The sequence below is a fragment of the Hemitrygon akajei genome, chromosome 19 (genome assembly GCF_048418815.1).
Source record: "Hemitrygon akajei chromosome 19, sHemAka1.3, whole genome shotgun sequence".
NCBI classification, from domain to species: domain Eukaryota; kingdom Metazoa; phylum Chordata; class Chondrichthyes; order Myliobatiformes; family Dasyatidae; genus Hemitrygon; species Hemitrygon akajei.
This window is the reverse complement of record NC_133142.1, coordinates 75076180-75098103: the sequence shown is the minus strand read 5'-3', so window position 1 is coordinate 75098103 and position 21924 is coordinate 75076180. Positions and strand designations below refer to the sequence as shown.

Sequence of the window (21924 nt, the reverse complement as noted above, 5' to 3'; positions counted from 1 at the left end):
GCCTCCCAAATTCCAGATTGAATTCTTTAATCTGCTCATCGTTCAGCCAGGGAGGGGGGAGAAACTTAGAGTAGTTACCACTGAGATTTGAAGTGAGGAGGAATATTGACCAGGATATGGGAGATCACCTTCCCATTTATGAAACAGCCCCAGTGAATCCTCTCCACTCGCCTGAGAAAGAAGATAGGGTCTCCATTTGACATCTCATCCAAAGACAACAGTTCCATCAGTGTGATGCTCCCTAAAGAAATCAGTCTGGAGTTTTGCATTTTGGTTTATCTCAGGAGGCACTTGAACTAACTTTATACAACAGGTTAAAAGATGACATAAGGCACTGTGCTCGGAAAGAACAAACTGTATGCATCAGTACATCATATATTCCACATTTAGTTTATTTACTGAGATACATCACAGAACAGGCCCTTCCAGCCCTTCGAGTTGCGTCACTCAGAAACCATTGATTTAACCCTAACCTAATCATGGGACAATTAACCTACTAAACTGCATGTCTTAGGACAATGGGAGGAAATCAGATCACCCGAAGAAAACCCACACATTCCATAAGGAACTGGACTCTGAACTCTGACATCCCAAGCTGTAATAACATCACGCTAATTGCTACGCTGACAGAATTAAGGTGGAGTCTAAATCAGCGTACAGCACGTGGTGTTACTTTATTGACTCAGCTACAGACAGGGTTTTTGCAACCTCACATTTGTCCTTCATCTAATATGCAATTCCCCTCAATTTCTCTACAATACACTTTCAGTTGCTTCACAAGTGGGCTGTTTGGTGACAGACTCCTGCAGGATTGATAATATCAAAATCCTAAAACACACTAGGCAGCACCTGTGGAATTTATTCTGAGCCCACAAGATTCTTCTATTCTCCGTGCTTTAAAAATTGCCAGTAACGATTAAAGTGCTATTTATATCAGTCCCTGGTTTATGTATTATGAAACACAATGAAAACCAATAAAAATATCCTAAATATTGCTTTGTAGAGGTTTTGTACTCTTCAGTAATCAATATGTATTTTCAAATAAAGTGCTGTTCTCCTTTTCTCACCCCGTCTCTGATTGGTCTGAGTTAGTTCAGGAAGCTCAGCCCCTAAAACCCAGCAAGCATCCAGTCCCTTCTTGGCAAAGGAAACATTCATCCCTTAAAACCATCCAAAGACCTGTACATCTGAAGATGTGATTAGTGGCAAAATCAAGGCACTGGTATTTGTCAAACCCAAGTTCTATGAGATGCTGCTGGTTGAGGTCTCACTCAGACTGTGCTTTCTAGTTGTAGGTATTCCTTCTTCATGGTGGGACATGGAGAGACAACATCCTCTTCAGCCAAACAGCTGGAGTCATCCTTGATTCTTTTGTTAGCCTCCTTGGACAGTTTCCGTTCAGCCAGTGGGACGAAAAACAAAATCAAGAATGACAGAAAATAACAGGAGCCAGCCAACTGGAATGAGGCATCGTAATTTTTGGTGAAGTCATGAAGAGCTCCTGAAACAAGAGAAAATGGATTTTTGTTGACTGACAGAAGGTTTAAAAATTTTCAAACAAAGAAAAGCTTTTTATTGTAATTCTCAGATGTGGTTTGTGGATAACAGTATAGTACTAGGCCAGTTAACCCCTCAAGCCATGTATATGGATCTTGGCTGTTCAAATTCCCTTAACCACCATTCCTCCATGTACCTGATGTCCTTAGCCTTACAAACAAACCTTTCAAAGGAACTCGGCAACATCTAAACCATCAATGTTTCAGGCCAAAGCCCTTCATCAAGACTGAAGAGGAAGGGAAAATAAGCCAGAAGTTGTTGCTCTGGATTTCCTGCACCTGCAGAATCTGTAATGTTTAACAAACCTTTCATCTCATGTTTGAAAGCATCAGTTGCTCCAGTGTGTTTCTGATTCCTGTGGCCTTCTATTTGAACTGTTCAGCTCTAAAGTCTCCTCAATGTTTGTATCTCCACTGAACATCCCTTTCTCCATTTCAACCCCATTTTGAATGCCATTGTATTTTGTTCTGCATACGCTGGAATCTAGAGCCACAAACAAAATACTGTGGCAAGCATTTGGTCCATAATAACAGATGAGGAAGCTCATTTAACTCAACAACCATTTTTATTTTGGATACCATCACACAATAGACAATAGACAATAGACAATAGGTGCAGAAGAAGACCATTCAGCCCATCGAGCCTGCACCGCCATTTTGAGATCATGGCTGATCAATTACTATCAATACCCAGTTCCTGCCTTGTCCCCATATCCCTTGATTCCCCTATCCATAAGATACCTATCTAGCTCCTTCTTGAAAGCATCCAGAGAATTGGCCTCCACTACCTTCCGAGGCAGTGCATTCCAGACCCCCACAACTCTCTGGGAGAAGAAGTTTTTCCTTAACTCTGTCCTAAATGACCTACCCCTTATTCTCAAACCATGCCCTCTGGTACTGGACTCTCCCAGCAACTGGAACATATTTCCTGCCTCTATCTTGTCCAATCCTTTAATAATCTTATATGTTTCAATCAGATCCCCTCTCAATCTCCTTAATTCCAGCGTGTACAAGCCCAGTCTCTCTAACCTCTCTGCATAAGACAGTCCAGACATCCCAGGAATTAACCTCATGAATCTACGCTGCACTTCCTCTACAGCCAGGATGTCCTTCCTTAACCCTGGAGACCAAAACTGTACACAGTACTCCAGGTGTGGTCTCACCAGGGCTCTGTACAAATGCAAGAGGATTTCCTTGCTCTTGTACTCAATTCCCTTTGTAATAAAGGCCAACATTCCATTAGCCTTCTTCACTGCCTGCTGCACTTGCTCATTCACCTTCAGTGACTGATGAACAAGGACTCCGAGATCTCTTTGTATTTCTCCCTTACCCAACTCTACACCGTTCAGAAAATAATCTGCCTTCCTGTTCTTACTCCCAAAGTGGATAACCTCACACTTACTCACATTAAACACCATCTGCCAAGTATCTGCCCACTCACCCAGCCTATCCAAGTCACCCTGAATTCTCCTAACATCCTCATCACACGTCACACTGCCACCCAGCTTAGTATCATCGGCAAATTTGCTGATGTTATTCTCAATGCCTTCATCTAAATCGTTGACGTAAATCATAAACAGCTGTGGTCCCAATACCGAGCCCTGTGGCACCCCACTAGTCACCACCTGCCATTCCGAGAAACACCCATTCACCGCTACCCTTTGCTTTCTATCTGCCAACCAGTTTTCTATCCATGTCAATGTCTTCCCCCCAATGCCCTGAGCTTTGATTTTACCCACCAATCTTCTATGTGGGACCTTATCAAATGCCTTCTGAAAATAGAAGGCACACTCTGGTAACAGTCAGGAAGACCCTCAAACACACACGTGAATAACTGTATAACCCAAGCTAAAATGTAACAATAAATGAATTTGAATATCCCACCATAATCCCATTGAAGCATTTTAACACAAGAACAATAAATAGTTCTGGTCATTAGGAATGTGGGGTGGGCTGTTGACTTTGTCACCCTGGAGTGCCACATTGCCCCACCTGGGGGGGGGGGGGGGGTCTGCAACCACAAAGTCCAAAAGCCCTGGTGGAGGTTGACGCTGCTGCTGGGTGCTGGGAGGTTTCTGGAGCATCCCCTCCCCAGGGGAGGCACTGTTTGGAGTAGCAAGAGGCAGAGTGTCCACAGTGCTATTTCCTTCCGTCAGCCTCTATAGGTCAGTGGTGGCCAAGTGCCAGCACGGTTCCTGCCGGTCCCATTGCAGTACAACAGCCTTCTGATGCTCAGGCAACCACACCCACTATTCCACATCAGAGAGGCAGCTGTGCACCTCTCCTAACCGCTCCTAGTGGCTTCCCAGTTCGGGGTTAGTCCCTTCTTCTGGGGGCAGCAATGTCCTGTCCCGGCAGCGGGAATGACGAGCCTGTTTTTGGCTACACCTTGGTTCTGCCGAGCTGCATGGTGAACAGCCCACAGGCCCCTGAGGTGTGCAGGTACCCCAACGCGGCCTCCCCAGGACTCTGGCTCAGGAGTGGGGGCCAAACACCAGATCCACTGGCGTGCACTGCTCCCACCCGAACACGAGCGCACCAGGGTGCAGATAAAACACTCCCATTTTTACTCCATGAGTCTCTCAGTAATTAAGGCGGTGCTCTGGTCTGGGACCACGTATACCCCTGGCCACTGTGTGGAGTAATCTATGGCCACGAGAATGTAGCAGTTCTTGGTGTCAGTGCAGGGGAAGAGGCGCAGGATGCCCACCCCATGCATTCCATTGGGGCCCCACCAGGTACTGCTGCATTGGTGCCCGAACAGCTCCACATCCTGACTGTAGCCAGGCAAACAGAAGCCTCCCGCAGCTCGCCCAATGTCTGGAATGGCCCATCAGCCTAAGTCTGCAGCACCATGGTGCGGAGCCCCCAGGGGAGCACACGTTTTGGTTTCAGGATCCAGGGCAGAGACCTCCCCCTACCCCGGGCACTGCCACACTCAGCCATTCCCCGCACCCGGGACAGTACGAGATGGCTCACCTGCTCGCTGCTGGCCCATGGCGGGGAGGTTGCTGCTGACTGTCACCTGAAGTGCGCGAGGCAGTGACAGTGTTGACACTCAGCGGTCTCAGGGACAATGAGAGGGGGCATCAGTATTGCCCTGGTGCCTTCCAGCACGGAGTTTTCTGTCAAAACAACCGTGCCAGCTGTCCCTCGGGAGTCAGATCAGTGATGACTGGGCGGTGTGCAGCAGCAACTGTCGGCCGGAGAACTGGTGGAGGGACCGGACCCCGACCAAGAGTTCCCGGCAGGTGACACATTAGTTCCAGTCTGAGATCCACCACTACGCACTCTCCTTGTTCCCCCTCCTGCGACAGAACGGCGCCAAGCCCTCCCTTGCTGGCGTCTGTGTCAACAATGAAGAGGCATGCTGGGTCGGGATACACCAGCACTGGGGCCTGATCGAAGGTGTCCGGGTGAAGGGCCTCCTGTTCTCAGTGAGCTGGTGACACTGGCGGAGTCCTTAATAAACTAGCGGTAGTACGATGCCAGCCCCAGGAAACCGCAAAGCTGGGAGTCATCGCAGGGACTAGGCTATTGCCTGAGCACCACCACATCTCAGGTCCATGGCCACCCCTTCCGCACCCACCGCGTCGTCTGGCAGCACAGCAGGCCACATTTTGCAGGGTGAGGCGCAGGTTCGCCTGGCGGAAAGCAGCAAAGACCTCTCCTAGTTCTGCAGGGCATCGTCAAAAACAGCAGCATTGCATCAGGATATCATCCAAATAAGTGGCACAGCGACTCCACAGAATCTGAACCAGTGGTCTCTCCATCGGTCTCTCGAATGTGAGCGGGGTGTTACACCGGCCAAATGGCATTACCCAGAAGCGCCACAGCCCTTGACCAATGGTGAAGTCGGTCTTGGGCCGGGCCTCTGGGGCCATTTCCACCTGTCAGTAGCCACCTCAGAGATCGAGAGAGCTGAACCAGGTCAAACCTGTCACACAGACCAGTGCATCGTCCATTCATGGCAGCAGGTAAGAGTCCTTCTGGGTCGTGGCATTGAGATGCTGGTAGTCTACGCAGGACCTCAACCCATCTTTCTTCCTGGCCAACACTGCCATAGCCACCCATGGGTTGTCAGAGGGCTCAATTATGCCCGCAGCTGCCACCTCTTTGATTCACTGCTCAGCTGCCTGTGTCATGGTCTGGTCTGAAGCCCGCAATCTGGTTCACGGTACGGTCCGCGGACTCTTGTCTCCGGGTCCTCTGGCTGTCCCTTGTTTCGGTTGAATTTAATCGTAAGCACCTGATGCTCATCTTGAGGCCGGGAATATAAGTGGTCCTGGGATTGAGTGTGGTTGGGGGGTTGTCTTGTCAAGATTCCCTGGGAGCAAATGGCTGGTGGAAGGCTAGAACGGCCACTTGCCATCTTTAGGCCGCGTTGGAGAACCATTGCTTCTTGGAGTCTTGCTGTCAGTAGTTGGAGCTGTCATTGCGGTATGGATTCAGCTGTTTCCTGGGCCAGCTGGGTGGCTGTCAGCCACTCCGAGCTAGGTAGGGATCTGGTTGTTTCCGTAGCCAGCCAAGGCTGCTGGCTGTAACTGCGACTCGGAACAACCCTGATGCAGAGATGGAACTGCCTGTCATTCTTCGGTGTTTGTCTCTTCCTGTCCTCACCCCGTGGGGTAAGTCAGGCCGTTCTGCCATTACCCAATGGATGGACCTGCCCCACCTTGGTGTGGAGTGAAAGTTGAGTCCTGGCTTGTCAAAGGATAAGTCCCGGCTCTATGTCTATTTACTGTCCAGTCTCATGTTAGTGTCTTGTTAAAGATGAGTCCCAGCTTGTCGAAGGATAAGTCCTGGCTCTATGCTGATGTATAGTTCCTAGTATGCCTCCAAGCTCCAGCCTCCGAATTATTCATGCCTCAAGCTCCAAGATCCCAAGCCTCAAGCCTCGAGCTCCAATACCCCGTCTCAAGCCTCGAGCTCCAAGACCCCGTCTCAAGCCTCGAGCTCCAAGTCCCCAAGCCTCAAGCCTCGAGCTCCAAGATCCCAAGCCTCAAGCCTCGAGCTCCAAGATCCCAAGCCTCAAGCCTCGAGCTCCGTCCCCAAGCCTCAAGCCTCGAGCTCCAAGATCCCAAGCCTCAAGCCTCGAGCTCCAAGACCCCGTCTCAAGCCTCGAACTCCAAGACCCCAAGCCTCAAGCCTCGAGCTCCAAGTCCCCAAGCCTCAAGCCTCAAGCTCCAAGATCCCAAGCCTCAAGCCTCGAGCTCCAAGATCCCAAGCCTCAAGCCTCGAGCTCCAAGACCCCAAGCCTCAAGCCTCGAGCTCCAAGAACCCAAGCCCCAAGCCTCAAGCTTCTAGAACCTTGGCCTCATCAAGTCTTCGCCTGGTTTGGGGTCCGAGCCTGAGTCAAGACCCAGGTTCTGGGTCCGTGTCCAGTCTCGAGCTCGGAGTCCACCCCAGGCTCCTTGTTCCCAGTCCCTCGTCCTGGTCCTGCTTCCCCAGCCTAGTCTGCAACCTGTCCCGTCCTTTAGTTTTGTCCCATCCTGTTCCTAGTACTTCAGTGTCTGTGTCCTGCAGTTGGGTCCAGTTCCACTTATGACAGCCTGGCTTTTGGGAAGGGCCAGGCAATGGCACTGTAGGTGGATGAGCTGCCGCCAGTGTTAATGTAACGTTGGACCAACCCTGTGCATCAAGTCCCCAGAGTACTTAAAGAGGTGGCTTTAGAAATCATGGATGCATTGGTAATCATTTTCCAATGTTCTATAGATTCAGGAACAGTTCCTACTGATTGGAGGGTGGCTAATGTTGTCCCACTTTTCAAGAAAGGAGGGAGAGAGAAAACAGGGAATTATAGACCGGTTAGCCTGACGTCAGTGGTGGGAAAGATGCTGGAGTCAATTATAAAAGAGGAAATTACAACACATTTGGATAGCAGTAGAAGGATCAGTCCGAGTCAGCATGGATTTACGAAGGGAAAATCATGCTTGACTAATCTTCTGGAGTTTTTTGAGGATGTAACTATGAAAATGGACAAGGGAGAGCCAGTGGATGTAGTGTACCTGGACTTCCAGAAAGCTTTTGATAAAGTCCCACATAGGAGATTAGTGGGCAAAATTAGGGCACATGGTATATTGGGGGCAGAGTACTGACATGGATTGAAAATTGGCTGGCTGACAGGAAACAAAGAGTAGCGATTAACGGGTCCCTTTCGGAATGGCAGGCTGTGACCAGTGGGGTACCGCAAGGTTCGGTGCTGGGACCGCAGCTGTTTACAATATACATTAATGATTTAGATGAAGGGATTAAAAGTAACATTAGCAAATTTACCAATGACACAAAGCTGGGTGGCAGTGTGAAATGTCAGGAGGATGTTATGAGAATGCAGGGTGACTTGGACAGGTTGGGTGAGTGGGCAAATGTATGGCAGATGCAGTTTAATGTGGATAAATGTGAGGTTATCCACTTTGGTGGCAAGAACAGGAAGGCAGATTACTATCTAAATGGAGTCAAGTTAGGAAAAGGGGAAGTACAATGAGATCTAGGTGTTCTTGTACATCAGTCACTGAAAGCAAGCATGCAGGTACAGCAGGCAGTGAAGAAAGCTAATGGCATGCTGGCCTTTATAACAAGAGGAATTGAGTATAGGAGTAAAGAGGTCCTTCTGCAGCTGTACAGGGCCCTGGTGAAACCCCACCTGAAGTATTGTGTGCAGTTTTGGTCTCCAAATTTGAGGAAGGACATTCTTGCTATTGAGGGAGTGCAGTGTAGGTTCACAAGGTTAATTCCCGGAATGGCGGGACTGTCATATGTTGAAAGATTGGAGCGACTGGGCTTGTATACACTGGAATTTAGAAGGATGAGAGGGGATCTGATTGAAACATATAAGATTATTAATGGATTGGACACACTGGAGGCAGGAAGCATGTTCTCGCTGATGGGTGAGTCCAGAACTAGAGGCCACAGTTTAAGAATAAGGGGTAGGCCATTTAGAACAGAGATGCGGAAAAACCTTTTCACCCAGAGAGTGGTGGATATGTGGAATGCTCTGCCCCAGAAGGCAGTGGAGCCCAAGTCTCTGGATGCATTCAAGAGAGTGTTAGATAGAGCTCTTATAGATAGCGGGGTCAAGGGATATGGGGAGAGGGCAGGAACAGGTACTGATTGTGTATGATCAGCCATGATCACAGCGAATGGCGGTGCTGGCTAGAAGGGCTGAATGGCCTACTCCTGAATGTCTATTGTCATCTCTGCCTGTGAAGATGTCAAGGAGCTGGTCCAGGAGGTCCCTCAGTTGCTGCTGCTGGTTCTGGTCCAAGTCCTCAGAGTTCTGGTGCGGTAGAACTCACACTGCCTGGAGATGAGGATTGTCGATCCACAGTGGTGCTGCGCTGACATGGTTCCCGGTGACAGTGGCTGTACTGAGGTAACCAGTGGTGGTTGCTGCCCCCGCCCCCCCGGTCCTCTCGAGAGCCGTGGCTGAGGTAGGGGGTTGCCCCTAGAGGGACAGCAGGCTCTGGCAAATGATGCAGGAGTGCTGGATGTTGACTAGACGCACCTTGTGCTCTCATGGCCGCACAGTCACCATTGACCGTATTCAGCTGAACCGCCATCGTTGTCCACCCAGGCTGGAATGGTTGGTCCGTGTTGGGGAGGACACCCAGACAGATGGTGATGGTTGACCCCGTGTCCACCAACATGCAGCACCTGATGCCCTCCAACACGCAGTCCACGTATAAGCCTTACTCTTCACTCAAATGGCCCAGCCGGGGAGGCAACAATGGAGGGCTTCTGCTGGAGGTCTCGGCCAATGCTGGAACATCTTGAGGAGCTCTGCCTTCCCCGCCTCGGCCAGCAATGATGGTGATTTTTGGTGAACGTGCTGCTGAAGGCACTCTGGTGTCAGCATCTTTACAAAGGTGTGGAGAGCAAGCTCTTCCTGGGCCATAGGAGGAAACCATGCCAAGCACAGTGGTGGAGATCTGCTGCAAACACCCCAGACTTTCTCCCACACAGTGCCACCTGCTGCCCAGTTTTTCCCCTCATTGTTTCTTCCAATGGCCTCTGTTGAAACGCTGCTCCAGCACCAAATGAGTTACACTGATCAGCCGGCGTTAGGTCGAGGAGGGCATACAGAGCATCCTCTGCCAGCACAAGGGCAAGGCGCAGCACCATCTCGGAGGGGCTCCACCTGCTGTGCCAGGTGGCAAGTTTGACTTTACCAGGTAAGGCTTCAGGCGGCCATTACCATGGTACCTGAGGAGCTTCGGGGTGGACCTTGTGGCATTTATTACTGAGGCCCAATGCCTTCCTCTTGCTCTAGTGATGCTGGTGGTACTTGTCTTGTTGCCTGGCCTCCCAAGGCTGTGGTGTCTTGTGTTCCCTGGTACTGGCCACAAGGGAAGTGGGTGATGCGTTCCGCTGTGTCCCCAGATTGGAGAGCCTGGGTATGCTTGCCCAACAGGAAGGCATGATGCGCAGTTCCCAGTTTCTCCTTCCAGGTCAGTGTCCCGTTTTTGGGAGCCCAGCTGGGGAATGCAGGGAACGCATACAGCTGGGTTCCTCGACTTATTCCCCTGGCCTTAAGGTGCTCTATCTGCCCTCGACTTATTCCCCAGGTTTTAAGGTGCTCCATCTGTCGTTGTAGCTCTTCAACCTCATTGTTATTTCCTAATCTCACTCCTGACACTGATGTAGCAAACATAGTGACAGACCATTTTTATTGTGATAAACAAAAACAGAGTGGGCGCTATGACCCGGGAGAGAACCACTCAGTCTCATACAGATGGGGTAGGTGATCATCACACACCCCAGTTACAATCAGGATGACCCACAACCACACAAGCAAACAAGCTACTTGAACATCTCATCATAATCCTACAAAAGCAATTTAACACAAGAGCAATAAATAACACTGGTCATTAGGAATGCTGTTGACCACGAACTCCTCCCCCCACAATACTGAAGGACCCAGTGGGTCAGGTAGCATTTGGACAGCGAATGGCTTAGATCAAGACCCTTCACCTGGAGTGATCATGAAACATTACTGTCCATTTCCCTCCACATTTGCTGTCTGGCCCACTAAATTCCTCCAAAGTTTTGTTTGTTGTTGCCATTAACATTTTACTTTGCTTGGCCAGATTGCCCCTTCAGTCTTTACTATTAACACCTTATCAGCCTTTCTTCCTTATGTAACCCTTCAAGTGGTGAGCAATCCACCAAGAAATCATACGAGAGATGAGGTAATGGAAAAAATAAAAGGTAGGGCAGCATTGTAGCACGATGCCATTACAGCACTAACGACCCTAGGTCAGTACCGCCGCTGTCTGTACGGAGTTTGCACGTTCTCTCAGTGACAGCATGGGTTTCCTTCAGTTTCCTCCCATCTCCCAAAGATATTTCAGTTAATTGGTTAATTACTCACATAGGTGTAATTGGGCAGCATGGGCTTGTTGGGTCAGAAGCAGCTGTTACCATGTTGTATTTTGAAATAAATAAAATAAACCTTGCACCATATATTCATGCAACAGATATAAGTTTGACTCTAAAACAAAGAAATGTTCACACACCCAGCCGATGAGTTGGGGAGGAAGAGAGTCTGGGATTTGGAACTACAGAAGCTCAGACAACAGAAGCAATCCAGCAGAGTAGCAAAGCACTGTTCATCCTGCAGTAAAGGATTCATCCATTCAAAGATCAAACAGACCGAAATGGAGGTGAGAAAACCAAAGTATGTTGATTGCAACACCAGGAGTCCCAAGCACGTCAAGTTACCGTTGACATAGTCATGCATCTTAGCAGCTAGTGAACAGTCAGATGCCCAATAGCTTCACACGATTTCCAAAGTTACGGCTTCATAACAGTGACTTTTGTATCACCTTATGATGGTCAGTCTAGTGTATCTAATTTCTCCTAGCATGTGATTAAAAGGCAGTTGGTCAGATAAATCGCCAGAGCAACAAACTATCTGCTGGAGGTGAGCCAATTCAGTTGGGTGAAAGGAATGTTTCAGATCAAACCTAAGAGCGGAGAGGTGAGATGGTCTGTATAAACAAGAGAAGAGGGGTAAGACGGGAGTCTAAAGTGATTGGTGAACTGAAGAGGGGGATTATCAAAGTCTCTCTTCCACTTATTAGAGATATTGATTGAGAGCAATGTATACACAGTGCCCTTAACATTGTCAGTGATCCCTCCCATCCATTTAACCATTTCACTCACCCCCTACCATCAGGCAGGAGGTATCGTAGCATTAGGATTAGAACTATCAGGATGGGAAATATCTTCTTCCTCCAGGCCATATGTCTACTGAACTCCCTGTCACCACCCAGGTCTCAACAGTAGCTTTATACGGTTTACTTTATAATTTGTATCATAAATGCTCCTTATAATTTGATAGTTAATTTGAAGTAATGTTATTTTATGAGTTATGTGTGTGAGTTACATGTACTGTGCTGTGCACCTTAGTCCAGGGGAACATTGTTTCGTTTGGCGGTATGCGTGAGTACGGTTGAATGGCAATAAACTGAACTCGAACTCGAACTTGATAACTAGCTGGTCATGCCAGGCAGGAAAGGGGAGTAGTGGTAGAATTGGGAACAGAGGGAGCTGAAAGCTGGGTGGATGATTTCTCTTCTTATCCAGCCTCTGCTCCCTTCCTCTAATTTCATCCGCAACTTGCTGTGTTACACAAGTACCCTGTGGCCTCTTGTATCTCAACGAGCAATAGTCCAGTTCTATTCTCATCCAGTCTTTGTGCACTTCCAGCAGGGTTAACTGGATCACAGTCAGATCTGGCATCCTGGTTTAGCTTACTTAAATGAGTGAGATCAATTTCAGCATCTTTACCATCTGCCTGAGACTAAACAGCCAACAAAGGTCTAAACAAGTTTAAGACCAAAATGGTCTCTCTCTGCAAATACTTTACAATTATTCTTCTAGCTATGTCATTGACAGAATGGATCGCTATTCCGTTAAGCTGCTCATTTGTTCTTTCTTAATAAGGAAAGGATATCAGTTAACAGCTTTACCTAATTTGGACTCATCATACTTAGTTTACAGTAGATTTAGAAATATAGCTCAGTAACAGGCCCTTCCGGCCCAACGAGCTCACATCACCCAATTAGGTCCACGTGCCCAAATAACATACTAACCAGTACGTCTTTGGAATGTGGGAGGAAAGCAAAGTGCCTGGAGGAAACGCATGGGGTCATGAGGAGAAAGTACAAATTCCTTCCAGACAGCAGCAGAATTGCCCCTGCAACATCATTATGCTAACTGGTACGCTACTGTGGCATACAATCCAGGCAATTCGAATGATTTGACATGTGAGTCTCCCCTTGGCTTCTGAGCCATTGGGTTTTATACAGTACTTAACTTCATCCAATCATATCACAGATGGGTGCAAGAACACACCTGAAAATATTGCTTACCTGCAGCCGGTGGCCCTATCAAGCAGCCAATCCCTAAAAAGAACTGAAAAAGCCCAATTCCCTTCTGTATTCCATGGTTTCCAATAAAATCAACCTTAATGGGAAAAAAACAGAATTCATTCATATAATATGCTGAGAGTTCTGTCACTCTGAAGACATTTAATCACCTTCATGAATAGAATGATTTGTAAAATCCACCAGATCTAGCCCTGGAACATTAGCCTCACTCAACTGTTACATCCTTGCTAAAATATTAACAAATCTACTGTGATGAAGTGCTTTGAGAGGTTGATCATGCTAGAATTAACTCCTGCTTAAGAAATGACCTAGACCCACTGCAACTTGCCTACCGCCACAATTGGTCTACAGTGGATGTAATTTCACAGGCTCACGACTTAGCCTTAGACCACCTAGACAACAGAAATCCCTACGTCAGGCTATTGATTACTGATCACACTTCAACATTCAAAACCATCATCCCCTCAGTACTAATCGATAGCCTTGAAAACCTGGGCCTTTGCAGCTGGATTCTTGACTTACTAACCGGTACATCTTTGGAATGTGGGAGGACACCAAAGCACCTGGAAGAAACCCATGGGGTCACGAGGAGAAAGCAGAAATTCTGGGAGACCACAGTGTGGATGAGAAATAACATCTTCTCACTGACAATCAACACAAGCACACCTCAAGGATGCATGATGAGCCTGCTGCTCTACTCCCTCTACACCCATGACTGTGTGGCTAGGCACAGCTTGAATGCCATCTATAACTTCACTGTTGACACAATTGTTGTTGACAGAACCTCAGATAGTGATGAGTAAGTGTTATGAAGAGTGCAAGCCAGCAGCTATATGCCATTGGGAGTTTGAGCAACCAAAGACTCTAGCAAATTTCTGCAGAAGTACTGTGGAGAGCATTTGAACTAGCTGCATCATCATCTGGTTGCACAGGATAGGAAAAATCCGCAGAGGGTTGCTCCATCATGGGCACAAGCCTCCTCAGTATCAAAGACATTTTCAAAAGGCCATGCCTCAAAAGAGGCAACATCCATCATTAAGGAACCCCACCAGCCAGGACACCTGCTCATTACTACAATCAGAGAAGAGCTACAGGAGCCTAAAGATACACAGACAACATTTCAGAAACAGCTTCTTCCCCTCCACCCTCAGATTTCTAAATGGGCAATGAACCGATGAACACTACCTCACTACTTTTTTGCACTACTTATTTATTTCTCATCATAGTTTATAATAAATTTTATATATTGCACTCTACTGCTGTACAAAGCCACAAATTTCAAGACATAACATATGTCAATGATAATAGAGCTGATCCTAATTCTGAAATCTAACCATCATATTGTGATTTGAATACCTTCATATTACAGTCTACAATTAAAATAACCCACCCTCTGTTTTGAAGATGCCCTTTGGTAATGTGTTGACATCCCATTATGAAATTCTGTTCCATTGATTTCAGAATGCATATGTTACCACATCATGTCCAGTGCTTATAACTAAGTTAATTCTCTCTCTTAATTTAAACCTTTTGCAACTTTCTGTGGCATAAATGGAAGATGTAAAGTGGAGATTGGTAATGTAAACCTCTTTAATGATGTGGAAGTGGGTATATTAAACAAAAAAGGACTATTCTGCTTATCTGACCTATGGTGATGTACAGAATACATGTGAATTTAATTTCTACCCCATCACCATCCACCAAGTTCAGTTCCCACCATCACAATAATTTCCTCCTCATCTTTACATCAAGCAACAATATGATATGCTTTAACCATTCTTGTGATAGAAATGTCCAATGTCCACTGTAAAGGAAATCCTTTGCAATCTTCATCAGCTAGTTTTTTTTTTATATTTGAACTATGTTTGTTCTGGGGTCTGACCTTGCCTATCCATCACTATCAATCCCCTTATCAACTTCAGTATTTTTGAAAACCTTTATCTGGCCTCTTCTTAACCTTCTGTGTTTTTAAAGCAAAGGAGACCAGTTTGCCCAATCATTTTCATCAATCATAGCAACATCCTTATTTTCATTTCTGCACCTCCACCAATGTCCTTTCTGTAGTCTGAAGGGTGTAACTGGAACAAGTATTGCAAAGTATGGCCTCAATAAATTTCTCCAGAATGTAACATTCCCTTTACAATTTTAGTTGCTTAGAAATATATGCCAGGATTTTGTATCCTATGTTCACCATACTACTTTTTGTCAAAGATCAAAGAACAGAGACATCACATGCCCTTCAGCCCACAATATAGTGCTGAACTTTTAACCTACTCCAGGATCAATCTAACCATTCCCTTCATTTTTCTATCATCCCTGTTTCCATTTACGAGTTTCTGAAATGCCTGTGACGGATCTGCTTCCATGGCACCATGGCAGGGCATTCCACACACTCACCACTCTTGTGTAAACTTATCTCTGACATTCCCCTTATACTTCCCTCCAATCACCCGAAAATTGTGCACCTTCAAGAAAATGAAAACTAATTCAAATATAGAGAGGCAAAGCCACCCTAAATCAGAATAAATGAACAAGAATAGACATTTAACCCTACACTCCATGCTTGCTGTACTTCTCTTCTCTCTCATCCACTTCTCACCCAGCACTCTGACTAGGAGCTGCAAGGACACAGGAGATCTGTGTATGCAGAAGGACCTATATGGAAAGGGGACAAGTATATAAACACAATGACAAGTAAATTCCCTCTCACCAGGACTGGCAGCAATAAGGTCAGATAACCCCCACAGAACATGGCAAAGAACACTATGTACACCATGAGTGTTGGGAAAGTTTTTGCTAGGGGTGCCAGAAGATTGACAGCTCCACAAAACAGAAGGTAGATTTTAATGTAATGATACTTCTTGATGAAGTTGCGGTCAGCGATATAGCCCGAGATGAGCTGAGACACAATCTCAACGACTCCTGAAAGAAAAACTTGTACTTTAGGAAAGCAGCCCGTGACTCTGATGTATCGTAAGTCGGCAACATCAAAATGTCAGTTAGCATTGTAATATAACTGGCAAAATGATACAAACATAACATAAGAGAACATCAATTATTTGGCTTTTCATACCTGCATTGCCTGTTTCATAGAACCATCCAAAATGTCCCTCACCCTGTTCCAATGCCCTGGAAATTTGTCCCAAGTTCACATCTCTAAAGACGTCAATTTTGTCTTAAGACTGCATACTTGAACCTTTCATTTTGCAAGGGGAACCATATTGCAAAGGATAAACTCACAAATCAAACCAGTTACTAAATGAGATTTGATGAGAATAAGGCTCCTAGTAGTCTAACTGCAAAATGCACCAATCAAGTACTCTTTGAGAAACATTTCTGGTTTATTAGTGTCTTCCAAACACTCAAGATTTGCCAAAGCTTGTCATGGTCATAACAGTACTATGGAATGAGAGTGGTCTTTTTAACGTGGGCTGTCAAACAGTTAAGTTTTTTTCAAAGCAGGTAACCAAAACAAGCGATAATGATCAAATAATGTGCTTTTATGGTCTTGGTTGTGATGAGGCTGCTCTCAGGTTGGAGGAGCAACACCTCATATTCCATTGGGGTAGCCTCCAACCTGATGGCATGAACATTGATTTCTCCAAATTCAGGTTATTTATTTGTTCATTTTTTTCTCCTTCCTTTTTCTTTATTTCCCCACTCTAGCCTGTTACCTCTTCTCTTCGCCTGCCTATCACCTCCTCCTAGTGCCCCTCTTCATTCCCTTTCTCCCATAATCCACCCTCCCCTCCCATCAGATTCCTTCACCTCCCGGCTTTTGCCTTATCACCTCCAAGCTTCTTACTTCATCTCCCCTCCCTTGCCCACCTGCCTTCGCCTGTCGCTTTACTTCCTAGCTTGTCTATCTTCCCCTCCCCCCACCTTCTTATTCTGGCTTCTCCCATCCTTCCTTTCCAGTCCAGATGAAGGGTCTTTGCCCAAAACGTCGACTATTTATTCTTTTCTGTAGATGCTGCCTGTCCTATTGAATTCCTCCAGCATTTTGTGTGTGTTATTCTAGATTGCCAGCATCTGCAGGATCTTTCATGTTCAATTTTTCTTTCTGTTTTAGGAATTGCTTAACTTTATCTACGCCTTCTGGGGTGAAGTCAGCCAAGCTAGAATTAGCTATATCACAGAAACCAGAAAGCTATGGCTTCAAACACTGTTTTGGTAAGCTGACTGTGCAGTCTACACTGACACTTCAGGCCTGTGCTGAGGCCTGGCTGTGTCACTGAGTGATTGGCTCAAACGCTTGGAAAACTCAGCATCTGTGGAGAGAAAAACTGTCAACATTTCTGGTCGGTGACCCTTCAAACCGATGTTCATCACCAAACCGATCATCATGAAATGTTTGTTCCGCTTATCCCTCCACAAATGCTGTTGGACCTGCAGAGCATTTTCTGTTCTAACTAAGCCAATTATCATTCCACTGATGTTTGTGCCGCTTCTCTCTGAATGGGTGCAAATCCACTTCCCATCAGTGGATGGCACCAGGAGTTAATGCTACAATGTAACCTAATCATCACATTCGTGGTGTTGATAGGGTGAATTCTTGCAGGCTTTTTTCCCAGCAGGTTATGTGAACTAGAAATGATAGGTAGGAGAAATATTTAAGGGGAGTCTAAAAGAGGGCTTCTTCACTAAGAGGGTGATGTAAACATGGAATGAAGTGATAGACTTGATTTCATTTGTAACATTTAAAAGAGGTTAGAAGGTGGATGAGAGGGTGCGGTAGATGGGACTAGGCAGAAGACCAGGCTGCCATACACTAGATGAACTGAATGGCCAGCTTCAGTGTTGTAGTGCTCCATGACTTTATAATAAAATGAGACAGAATCAAGCCTGAGATAAGTCACCCCTTTGTGTCACTTGTAAGGAGAGTCTGCCAACCATGGTGTCATGCATCTCAACTCAGATGGAAGAAAAGCATCCTATTGTCCAGCTTGTCGGACAGCTCATAACTTAGAACAGACATTACAGCACAGTACATTACATCGGCATGAGAGGGGAACTGGCCAAAGTTGGCCGGAAATGGACACTTGCAGGAAGGACAGCAGAGCAGCAATGGCTGGAATTTCTGTAAAAAATGAGGGAATTGCAAGACAAATATATGCCAAATGAGAAGAATTTATTGGATAGAAGAAGGAAAAGTACCGTGGCTGACAAGTGAAGTCAGAGCCAAAGTAAAAGCAAAGGAGAGGGCATACAAGGAAGCAAAAATTAGTGGCAAGCTGGAGGATTGGGGAGCTTTTTAAAATTTGCAGAAGGAAACTAAGAAGGTCATTAGGAAGGAAAAGATGATTTATGAAAGGAAGCTGGTGACTAATAGCAAAGAAGATAATAAAGGCTTTTTTTAAAGTATATAAAGGGTAAAAAGAGTTGAGGGTAGATATAGGGCCAATAGAAAATGATGCTGGAGCTATTATAATGAGAGATGCAGAGATGGCAAAGGAACTGAATGTGTATTTTGCATCAGTCTTCACAGTGGAATATACCGGACATTCAAGACTGTCAGGGAAGTGAAGTATCTGCAGTGAAAATTATGACTGAGAAGGTGCTCAGGAAGCTTAATGGTCTGAGGGTGGATAAATCTCCTGGACCTGATGGAATGCACCCTCGGGTTCTGAAGGAAGTAGCTGGAAAGATTGCAGAGGCATTAACAATGATCTTTCAAGAATCGATAGATTCTGGCATTGTACCGGATGCCTGGAAAAAATGCACATGTTACTCCACTATTTAAGAAGGGTGGGAGGCAGCAGAAAGGAAACTATAGACCTGTTAACCTAACATCAGTGGTTGGGAATTTGTTGGAATCGATTGTTAGGGATGAGATTACGGAGTACCTGGAGGCACATGACAAGATAGGCCAAAGCCAGGATGGTTTCCTGAAAGGAAAATCCTGCCTGACAAACCTACTGCAATTCTTTGAGGAGACTGCAAGCAGGGTAGACAAAGGAGATGCAGTGGATGTGGTATACTTGGATTTTCAGAAGGCCTTTGAAAAGGTGCCGCACATGAGGCTGCTTAGCAAGATAAGCACCCATGGAATTACAGAGGAGTTACTAGCATGGGTGGAGCACAGGCTGATTGGTAGAAAGCAGAGAGTGGGAATAAAGGGATCCTATTCTGGCTGGTTGCTGTATACCAGTGGAGTTCCACAGGGGTCGGTTTTGGGACTGCTGCTTTTTACAATATATGTCAATGATTTGGACTACAGTATTAATGGATTTGTGGCTAAATTTGCCGATGATACAAAGATAGGAGGAGGAGCGGGTAGTGTTGAGGAAACAGAGAGCCTGCAGAGAGACTTAGATAGTTTAGGAGAATGGGCAAAGAAGTGGCAAATGAAATACAATGTTGGAAAGTGTATGGTCATACACTTTGGTGGAAGAAATAAACAGGCAGACTATTATTTAGATGGGGAGAGAATTCAAAATGCAGAGATGCAAAGGGACTTGGGAGTCCTTGTGCAGGATACCCTAAAGGTTAATCTCCAGGTTGAGTTGGTGGTGAAGGCAAATGCAATATTGACATTCGTTTCTAGAGGTATAGAATATAAGAGAAGGGATGTGATGTTGAGGCTCTATATGGCACTCGTGAGACCACAGCTGGAGTATTCTGTGCAGTTCTGGGCTCCTTATTTTAGAAAGGATATATTGACATTGGAGAGGGTTCGGAGAGGGTTCAGAGAAGATTCACGAGAATGATTCCAGGAATGAAAGGGTTACCGTATGAGGAATGTCTGGCAGCTCTTGGGCTGTATTCCCTGGTGTCCAGGAGAATGAAGGGGGATTTCATAGAAACATTCCGAATGTTAAAATGCCTAAGCAGATTAGATATGGCAAAGTTATTTCCCATGGTAGGGGAGTCTAAGACAAGACTTCAGGATTGAAGGACGTCCATTTAGAACAGAGATGTGGAGAAATTACTTTAGTCAGAGGGTGGTAAATTTGTGGAATTTGTTGCCACAAGCGGCTGTGGAGGCCAAGTCATTAGGTGAATTTAAGTCAGATATAGGTTCTTGATTAGCCAGGGCATCAAAGGGTATGGGGAGAAGGCAGGGGATAGGGATGACTGGAAGAATTGGATCAGCCCATGATTGAATGGTGGAGCAGACTCGAATGGCCGAATAGCCTACTTCTGCTCCTATATCTTATGGTCTTATGACCTTTTACATGCTTTTCGGCTCATGATGTTGTACTTACCTTTTAACCTACTTTAAGATCATCTAACCCTTCCCTCCTAAGCAGCTCTCCATTTTTCTATCATCCATGTGACTATCTAAGAGTTTCTTAAATAGACAATAGACAATAGGTGCAGAAGTAGACCATTCGGGCCTTCGAGCCTGCACCGCCATTTTGAGATCATGGCTGATCATCTACTATCAATACCCGGTTCCAGCCTTGTCCCCATATCCCTTGATTCCCCTATCCATAAGATACCTATCTAGCTCCTTCTTGAAAGCATCCAGAGCACTACCTTCCGAGGCAGTGCATTCCAGACCCCCACAACTCTCTGGGAGAAGAAGTTTTTCCTTAACTCTGTCCTAAATGACCTACCCCTTATTCTCAAACCATGCCCTCTGGTACTTGACTCTCCCAGCATCTGGAACATATTTCCTGCCTCTATCTTATCCAATCCCTTAATAATCTTATATGTTTCAATAAGATCCCCTCTCAATCTCCTTAATTCCAGCGTGTACAAGCCCAGTCTCTCTAACCTCTTTGCGTAAGACAGTCCAGACATCCCAGGAATTAACCTCGTGAGTCTACGCTGCACTTCCTCTACAGCCAGGATGTCCTTCCTTAACCCTGGAGACCAAAACTGTACACAATACTCCAGGTGTGGTCTCACCAGGGCCCTATACAAATGCAAGAGGATTTCCATGCTCTTGTACTCAATTCCCTTTGTAATAAAGACCAACATTTCATTAGCCTTCTTCACTGCCTGCTGCACTTGCTCATTCACCTTCAGTGACTGATGAACAAGGACTCCGAGATCTCTTTGTATTTCTCCCTTACCCAACTCTACACCATTCAGATAATAATCTGCCTTCCTGTTCTTACTCCCAAAGTGGATAACCTCACACTTATTCACATTAAACGTCATCTGCCAAGTATCTGCCCACTCACCCAGCCTATCCAAGTCACCCTGAATTCTCCTAACATCCTCATCACATGTCACACTGCCACCCAGCTTAGTATCATCAGCAAATTTGCTGATGTTATTTTCTATGCCTTCATCCAAATCATTAACGTAAATGGTAAACAGCTGTGGTCCCAATACCAAGCCCTGTGGCACCCCACTAGTCACAACCTGCCATTCTGAGAAACACCCATTCACCGCTACCCTTTGCTTTCTATCTGCCAACCAGTTTTCTATCCATGTCAATGCCTTCCCCCCGATGCCCTGAACTTTGATTTTACCCACCAATCTTCTATGTGGGACCTTATCAAATGCCTTCTGAAAATCGAGGTACACTACATCCACTGGATCTTCCCCGTCTAACTTCCTGGTTACATCCTCGAAAAACTCCAACAGATTAGTCAAGCATGATTACCCTTGGTAAATCCATGCTGGCTCGGCCCAATCCTATCACTGCTATCTAGATATGCCACTATTTCATCCTTAATAATGGACTCTAGCATCTTTCCCACCACTGATGTCAGGCTGACAGGTCGATAGTTCTCTGTTTTCTCCCTCCCTCCTTTCTTAAAAAGTGGGATAACATTAGCCATTCTCCAATCCTCAGGAACTGATCCTGAATCTAAGGAACATTGGAAAATGATTACCAATGCATCCGCAATTTCCAGGGCCACCTCCTTTAGTACCTTAGGGTGCAGACCATCTGGACCTGGGGATTTGTCAGCCTTCAGTCCCATCAGTCTTCTCATCACCATTTCCTTCTGAATATCAATCTGTTTCATTTCCTCTGTTACCCTATGTCCTTGGCCCATCCATACATCTGGGAG

General features: G+C 46.0%; 1 protein-coding gene across 1 annotated transcript in view; it reads right to left on the bottom strand.

Moving 5' to 3' along the window:
• Positions 1-385: 385 nt before the first annotated feature.
• The window catches only part of LOC140742081 (monocarboxylate transporter 5-like), a 155208-nt gene continuing 133669 nt past the window's right edge, over positions 386-21924 (bottom strand). Inside the window, exons 12-14 of the mRNA XM_073072903.1 lie at positions 15660-15871; positions 12932-13025; positions 386-1501 (exon numbers count right to left, since the gene is read on the bottom strand). Of these exons, the coding sequence (XP_072929004.1) occupies positions 1272-1501; positions 12932-13025; positions 15660-15871 (536 nt within the window). The 3' untranslated portion in view covers positions 386-1271. The remainder of the gene's footprint in view (positions 1502-12931; positions 13026-15659; positions 15872-21924) is intronic.